This window comes from Bison bison, unplaced genomic scaffold, assembly GCF_000754665.1.
Source record: "Bison bison bison isolate TAMUID 2011002044 unplaced genomic scaffold, Bison_UMD1.0 scf7180017864203, whole genome shotgun sequence".
NCBI lineage: Eukaryota > Metazoa > Chordata > Mammalia > Artiodactyla > Bovidae > Bison > Bison bison.
Window position 1 is genome coordinate 7,244,116 of NW_011494775.1, and position 8,078 is coordinate 7,252,193.

Genomic DNA, 8,078 nt, shown 5'->3' on the forward strand with positions numbered 1-8,078 from the left:
AACCACGTGCGCAGGTACTTCTTCTTGATCTTCTCGGGGTCCAGGATGATCTCCGTGTTGTCCTCGATCACAATGCCCGTGCGGAAGTTCAGCACCAGGTCCATGAGGAAGAATGTGTCCGAGACAACATTGAACACAATCCATGGGGCCGTGGTCTCGTCCTTGAAGAAGGTGATGCCCACGGGGATGATGATGAGGTTTCCCACCATGAAGAGCAGCATGGTGAAGTCCCAGTAGAACCTAGGGGCGAGGTACAGTGGGTCACGACTCTGCCTTTGTGTGGGGCCCTCCTCTGAGCGCTTCTGCCTGCCCCATTGTGCACGCAGGTACCATTGAAGACCAGCCCAGAACTCGCATACTCCAGCGAAGCTGACAATTTGCCCCCACCCCGGGTCATAGTTGGTGAGGGCTTCCCAGATGGCGCTAGTGGTAAAGAACCTTCCTGCCAATGCAGGGGATGTAAGAGACACAGGTTCGATCCCTAGATTGGGAAGATCCCCTGGAGGAGGGCAGTATTCTTGCCTGGAGAATCTCATGGACCGAGGAGCCTGGAGGGTTATAGTCCGTGGGGTTGCAAAGAGTCGGAAATGGCTAAAGTGACTTAGCACGCAGGGCTAGTGTGGACCTTGCCTCCAGGAAGCCCTCCCACATCCCAGATTGCACTCTACTGCTGCCTGGACTCCTCCAGCCCAGTTCCTCTCACAGGCCCAGCCTGACCGTCTTTCTTTGAAGAAGTCAGAGACCTAGAATAGCCACTCAAAAATTGACTAAATGTTTCCTGGGACCAAAAAGGTCCGATGTGCCTGGCATAAGGTTGGCATGCCAAAGGAAGTAAGGCTGAGCAGGGAGGGAGGAGACAAGGGAGAAACTGGAGGGGTGGGGTGGGGATTGGCTCCAGGAGTGTTGGGTGGCTGGGTGGTGGCTGCAGGTATGGGATGGGTGCCAGACAGAGTGCAGGACCCCCACCCCCACTGGGTTTCCCTGTAGGGCACCGGAAGGTTGAGCAGGGGTCACTGGCTATCCCTCCATTTCTGAAAGCGCTCAGGGTACAGGGTGGGGGGCGGGGGGGGAGGCGCTGGAGACAGGGAAGAGGCTGGGGTGCCCCAGGGGCAGGGAGAAAGGAAGAGGAAGGCCTGGCAGGCAGAGCATAGGGCCAGGCGACAGAGGAACCTGAGTGACCCAACTTGGCCAGGCTTGGATGTTTCATGTGATAAATATGCCTAAAAGTGGGATGACTGGTTGCTTCTGCTGCCAGACCCACACACCCAGGACTGATAATGTGTGCCTGAGGTCAATTCCAGAATTCCACCTGGGAATGCTATGCTCTTTCGAAACGGCCTGTCATTTGAGGAATAAATCTGTCAACAGCCGGGCACCGTGTCCTGAGTTCAACATTCACCCGTGAGGACAGATGGATGCAGCAAAGGCCACATGGAAAGATGCCCAGCCCTGCAACAAACAGGAATCAAAACTACTCAAGGCAAAACTGTCTGGCGCTGCAGAAAGTTAAAGTTACCATGTGGCCTGGCAATTCCACATGGGTCCTGGACCTACACCCAAGGATGGAAAGCAGGTATTCAAACAGACTGTTGTACACCAGTGTCCACCATGGCACGACTTACAGTGGCCAGAATTGGAAACAATCCATGCATCCATCAGTGGATGAACACATAAACATAATGTGTTCCCTCCACACATGGGAGCATCACTCAGCCACAAAAAGGGGAGAAGCCCTGATACTCGCTACCACGTGGATGGACCCTGAGAACATGGTACTCAGTGAGAGAAGCAGACACAGGAGGACACGTGGGGTGTGATTCCACTGATGGGAAACGTCCAGAACAGGCAGATACACAGACACAGAGAGTGGGTTCCTGGTTGTCAGAGGCTAGGGAGTTTCTGTTTGGGAAGATGAAAATGTTCTGGCAAGGATGAAAGGTGGTGATTGAGCAACATTGTGAATGTACTTAATGTCACTTGACTGTATGCTTTTAAATGGTTAAAGGCCAAATGCTATGTTGTATTTATGTTAACACACGTATACAAGAGAACACCGAGGACCAGGATCTTAGCGATGAAGGGATGCCCCAGATCGGGGTCTGAGGCCACATTCCCTGTCAAGATTCAGACAAAGGATGGTCTAAAATTCAGAACAGAGTCCTTTGTTTGATTTTGCCTCTCACAGTGCAGGGAGAGACGCCCACCCTGAGGTGGGTGTCCTGGGCCATCTGGTAGGCCAGGCGCCCTCCCCATGATGGCCAGAGTCCCCAAGTCCTCTTGGAGAAGATTCTAGTGTATGCAGGCAGGACAGGGCTAGGGAACCCTCAAAGCCTGCCACTTCCTGGACCTCCCTCAGACAGAAAGAGACTGAGGTTCCCAGGGGCTGGACTCTCCCAAATTAGCAAAAACTAACAGAAAGGTATAAACAGCAGTGCTGACCTGACTACAGTGAGCACCCTGATTTGGGAGACACTGTGGGTTGGTTCTCTCGGGAGCAGCCCTGTTAGGGAAGAGGAAGCCTGGTGGGCTGCCGTCTATAGGGTCGCACAGAGTTGGACACGACTGAAGCGACTTAGCAGCAGCAGCAGCAGCATAGCACCTCACCTGCCCAGTAACCCAGGCCTTCCACTTCGGGAAACTGATCCCAAGGAAATCATCCAAGAGGAAGAGAAAAAAATTAAAAAGTGATTTGTAACAAGATGTTCACAGCAGCCTGGTCTGTGAGAGCCAAGCCTGGAAAGGACCCAAAGTCCAAGACGGTGGTGACAACAGCCAGGTCTGGGCTTCTGCCCACTGGCAAGTGTGACCTTGGCAAGTCCCTCCAGCCCCTGGGAACCTCAGTCTCTTCTTCTATCTGTTTGGGAGGAGCCCAGGGAAAGGCAGGCTTTGAGGGTCACCTGGCCCTGTCCACCCACACGTGCTGAGGGCTTCTCCCAGTGGCCATGGGGACTCCAGCTGGGAAACCCACCTTGGGGTGGAGATAGATGGAGACCTTTAGAGATGAAAGTGTCAACATGATCTGGGGTGAGTGATAAGGGCAGAACAAAGGACTGCTCCAAGTTCAAAGCCTTCTTTACATAAATCTAGAGCAGATGTAGGGCTCAGACCTCTGATCTGCATCATCTACTCAGCCTTGAGACCCCCAGGACCCAAGACCCAACCTGACCGAGGGGCCTCACCTGCCTGCTCCCTACCTCCACCCCCAGCATGTCCAGAGCAAAGCTCCTAACCCCCCCCGCTTTCTGAATTGAGACCTTCTCCCCCAGCCCCAGTTTTGGGGTTGAAGGGCTTATGCCTGAGGACAAAGCAAGTAGGAAAGAGTAACTGAAGGCCAGTGAAGAAGAAACCTCCAGAGAGCCCAGAAACTCATGAGAGGGGGTTAGAAACAGTCTAAATTGGGGGGCCTAGAAATCCCCAGGGTGGGGCAGAAAGTCTAAATGGCCAGAAGCAGAAGTGCTTCTCCTCCCCAGGTGACACATCACAGACATTCTCTCCTTTTGTTCTGCGGTCAGGGTGTGGGTAGGGGGGCAGGTGTGGGCAGACACCACACTTCCCTACTGACAGACCAGAGAGGTGGCCCAGGCTTGGGATGTGGGGCCAGAGACCTGAGAGCCAGCCTGCCACCCCTGGGCCTGTCCTGTCTACTGCCCACACTGCCAGGAACTCCACCTTCAGGCCTGAGCCCTGGCCAGTGCCCCTTGGTCACTGAGAACTATCCCTGGCTGCCCAGGGTCTCAGCCTCATCCCCTTCAGCCAACGCGGTCCTCCTGGAGGTGGGCAGGAGGAGGGGACTGAGGCCTGGGGTATAGGTTCCAGGCCCCCCTCCCCTGTACCTCCACGTCTCCTGGGCCTGCCTGCCCCCTTGGGCTGTGCAGCCCCAGGGCTGATCACTCTCTTCTGAGCCTCCATGCCTTATCTGCCCAATCCCGGCAGCCCCTCCTACAGTAGGCCATCTCAGAGACCTCCAAAGACCCAGAGATGCCCTCCCATGACCCAGAGGTGTCCTCCCCAGAACTCATGGACCCCCCCTGGGACCCAGAGACTCCTCAGGACTCAGAGACCTCCCCCAGGACCCAGATACCTCCCAGTATCCCCAGGACTCAGAGACCCCTGAGACCCAGAGACATCCCCCAGGACCTAGAGACTCCCCGGGACCCAGGGACCCTTGGGACCCAGAGACCCCTCCCACCAGGACCCAGGGAACCCCCCAGGATCCCAAGAGCTCCCAGGACAAGGTCAGGGCTTCAGGGTCTGGGGTCACAGCTACCTCAGTTACCCAGGGTCTCTGGGGATGGTAATTAAACCCTGTACGGAGAAGTCCTCCCGAACAAACAGACCCCATGAGAAAACACTCAGACCCTGGTTCCCACCTGTGCCCAGATAGGAACTGGGCCCTGAAAGACAGCAAGGCCAGGGCTCCTGGGCAGGAAGTGGGGGGCTCAGCACAATGACCCCAGCACTCTGTGAACAGGAGCACTCAGAACCCTCTCCCAGGTGGTTCTGATGTCAGTGGGGCCCACCGGGAGCCCAGCACCTGCTCCAGCAGCTCTCCGGCCTTTCTTTGTGCAGATGGAGAAACCGAGGCTGGAAACGGTTAAGTGACAGAAGCCAGGCAGTCAGACCTCAGGACCAGAGCTGGGGACCACGTGATCACCCTCCTATCTCCAGTGCTCCAGGCCCCTCCCTTCAACTCTGGAAACTGGACAAGCAGCCTGTGCTTCCAGGACCGGGCAGGCAGGACCAGGAGAGGGGCCGGTAGGGGCATCCCAGGAGCCTGAAGCTGCTGGCCATGGACACGGTGAACAAGGGCAGCAGCTCCCTCCGTTCCAGGTTGGAGAACCAAGAACTGGGCAGGAGGCAGTCTAGGAATTATGGATCAGATCAGGCAAATCCCAGGGGATTAGGGGCTGGAGGTCTGCAATTAAGGATGAGCCTGGAGGGGTGGAGGGTGGGGTGGTGGAGGATTAGGGCCTGAGCCCTTGGACATGAGTTACAGATCCCAGGCAGGTGTCAGTGATCTGGAAAGGGAGACTCCCCGGGGGAGGATTCCTGGGTGATCCCAAGACAGGGCAGACTGTGGGGCCAACTGGGTGCCAGGCCAGGGGGACACGTGGTGACCAGACAAACCTGTCAGTCCCTCGGGGCCCCAGCCCAGGTGGGGAGCTGGATGTTCCACACAGACAGAAAAATGACTGGGATGCTTCAGGGGGGCTGCTTTAGCCAGGATGAATCAGGAGGGCTTCTCAGAGGAAGTGGCATGTGGGCAGAAGATGGAGAAGGGCCGCTAGGCAAAGTACAGGGCACTGCACCCTGGGCCCAGGGAACAGCCAGCAAAGAGTTTGCCTTTTGGGCAGCTGGAAGGCCTGGGGCTGGAGCAGGGGCATAAAGGGAGGTGAAAAGCGATGAGAGGTGTGGGAGCCGGGCTCTATGGGGCTGTGGGGGCCATGGCCAGAGTGAGTTTAAAGTAAGAAGGACAAACATCCCTGCCAGGAAGGGGTGGAGGGTAGTGTTCAGGCAGGAGGTGGGGTGGCCTGTGCTCACTGTGTTTGGGGGAAGTGAAGCAGGGTTTTTCCTGAGCAAGTGAGTAGCAGAGGAAGCTAGCTTATATAAAGTGAACTCTCCCAGCATTCCCCCTGAGCCCCCAGGTCATGCCCAGGCCCTGGATGTGGACACAGGGCATAGGTGTGTGACAATCTAAAGCAGGGAATTCAAGGACCAGAAGCTCCAACTTCAGGCAGGAACCCCGTAGAGTGACAAGGGGCCCCGACCCCCTATAGGGACAGTGAAGCTCCCTTCCTCCCTGCTGGGTGGGCCTGGGCCACAGGTCTTCCACCTGGGAAATGGGTATGTCCACTGCCCCCAACTCTGAGTGCTGGATTCAGAACCAGGGAAGCTCTGGGCCCCGTTCCTGTCTTGCCTCCCCTCCCCACCTCACCCCACCCCCACCACCCCTGGGATAATTCAGGGCTTATTCTCATGAGCTGACGCATCCTGATCTCCCACTGATCCATAGGGCCATCTGGGGCAGGAGAAGGCCTCTAGTCCTATTGGATCTTCAGGCCAGTCCTCTACCACCCCAGGCTCTTGGGGTCCCCTAGGGTGTCACAGATACAGGCCAGAATCCACAGGACCTGGCTTTGTCTGAACTCTGCTGAGGGCCAGGAAAGGGACCCACTTCTCTTTTCCCTGCAAAATCAGGCCTTCTGGTGGCACACAATTTGGGAACATTGAGCAGCAGGAGAGACTCAGGTCAGAACTCAGAGGAGCTTACAGACTTGGAAACAGGATGAAAGGCCCTGGGAAGCCACCGCCCATGCTCTTTCTGGGGAGATAAGGCCACTGGCCCCCCATCCCAGACATGCCCAGGCCCCTACTCAACCACAGCTGCCTTGATCCCCAAGTGATCACCATCCGAGGAGGTGAAGAAAGTGGCAGAAGGAGTGGATGGTCCAGAGTGGGAGAGCTTCCTGTTGTTCCTGGAACATGCTTTTCCCCTCCCCAACCCCACAGACGCTCGTAGACTGTATCCAGGCGCCAGCTCTAGGGTTACCCACAGCCCCATGAAAAAGTGAAGACATGCCAGAAAGGGTTGGGGCTGGTCCTACGCTGCCAGGAAATGGGGCTCATGACCTGACTCTCGGCCTCACCTGGCACCCACATGGGCCCCTCAATGGGCTCCCCAAATCATCCTGGGCCCCCCTGCATGCCAGGCCCCAGGAAACCATGGTGGGGGAGTGTGTGAAAGGCCGGTAAGCGTATCAAGGGGGAAAAGGCCACTTTCAAGTGCACAGGTGGTGCAGACACAAATCGGATCAAGAGAAGTGGGGTACACCTTGAATTTGGGGAAACTGAGGCAGGGAAGCCTGGGAAGGGCTCCAGGCTATACACAGGGACTTCAGGCCTCACTGCAGACTTCCCCAGCCCCTCCGCAGCCTGTTCCAGACTTTGTACTCCTCTCTCCAAGCCTTGGTCTGGTCACCTGCCTCAAGAGCCCTCCTCCCCGAGGCCTCTGCAGACACTCCCTCTCCCTGGAAGCCCTCATGGTCCTTGGAGTGAGGCATGGCTGCAGCTGTTCCAGCTCATCAAACGTGAATTGTCCTGTCGTCCGTGCCAGACAGGTGCCAGGTCAACCTGAACAAAGTTGTTGCTCAAGGAAGTGGTCCTGGGGCTGGTGTGGGAGCCTTGGCCTCTTGGCCTCATTTCCCTTCTCAGTCGTGTCCAGGGCTCACCTGGGCACCAGCGCGGACAGTGTCTGCACCATCAGGTCATCAGCACAGACAGAGCCAAGTGTGGACAAGCAGATCCAAGGACCCTCCCTGCTGCTCTATGAATGGTTCTTAAAACTAACACACACCCATGAACACAGGATGCCTTTGTTCCTCTTGTTTCTTCTTGGCCTGGACAGGACATGGCCAGAAACCAGCGTGCCTGACAATCCAAAGTGTGGATTCAGAGGCTAGCCTCCCTAGGCGTGAATCCCCATTCTACCTGGCTTGGGACTAGCTGCGTGGCTTTGGGCAAGTGCATTTACCTCTTTGTGCCCCTCTCCTGGTGTGTAAATTTGGGGTAGCTGCACTCCAACTTGGCAGGATCTTAGGGTTTTTACCTTGACTGGCTTACCTTGTCCCAGCTACAGGCCACACATGCCCCTTCCCTCGCCCCCACCCCATTGATCACCCCCAGTTTACAATGTATCTGCCCAGGGACACACGAATGACTGTGTGGGACAGGCAGAAGGATGGGGACATCCAGCTCCTTCTCCCAGCACCACCATCCCTTCTGCAGCTGAGAGGAAGCTTGGGCTACCCACTGCCCTGGGGAAGCTGCAAACAGACGTGCTGGAGGGGACAGGGGAATGACTACTTTCTGCAGCTACCTCCCGGTGCCCACATGTCCCCCATATCGCTTTCCAGCCAGCTGGTGTTAGCCCCCGGTTCACAGGGGGACCAGGTGGGCCAGAGAGCCCTGGAAGTCAAGTCCATCCCCATTTCACAGACCAGAACCATCTACAGAAGGATGCAAAGACCCCAGGCAGGTCAGGACCATCCAGAGGCCCCCCCGCCGCCCCCCGCCCCCCC

At 56.8% G+C, this 8,078-nt stretch overlaps 1 protein-coding gene across 1 annotated transcript in view; it reads right to left on the reverse strand.

Annotated features, from left to right (window-relative positions):
* Positions 1 to 8,078, reverse strand: part of HCN2 (hyperpolarization activated cyclic nucleotide-gated potassium channel 2) — a 23,494-nt gene that overhangs the window by 10,667 nt on the left and 4,749 nt on the right. The window contains exon 4 of the mRNA XM_010844653.1: positions 3 to 240. Within this exon, the coding sequence (XP_010842955.1) occupies positions 3 to 240 (238 nt within the window). The remainder of the gene's footprint in view (positions 1 to 2; positions 241 to 8,078) is intronic.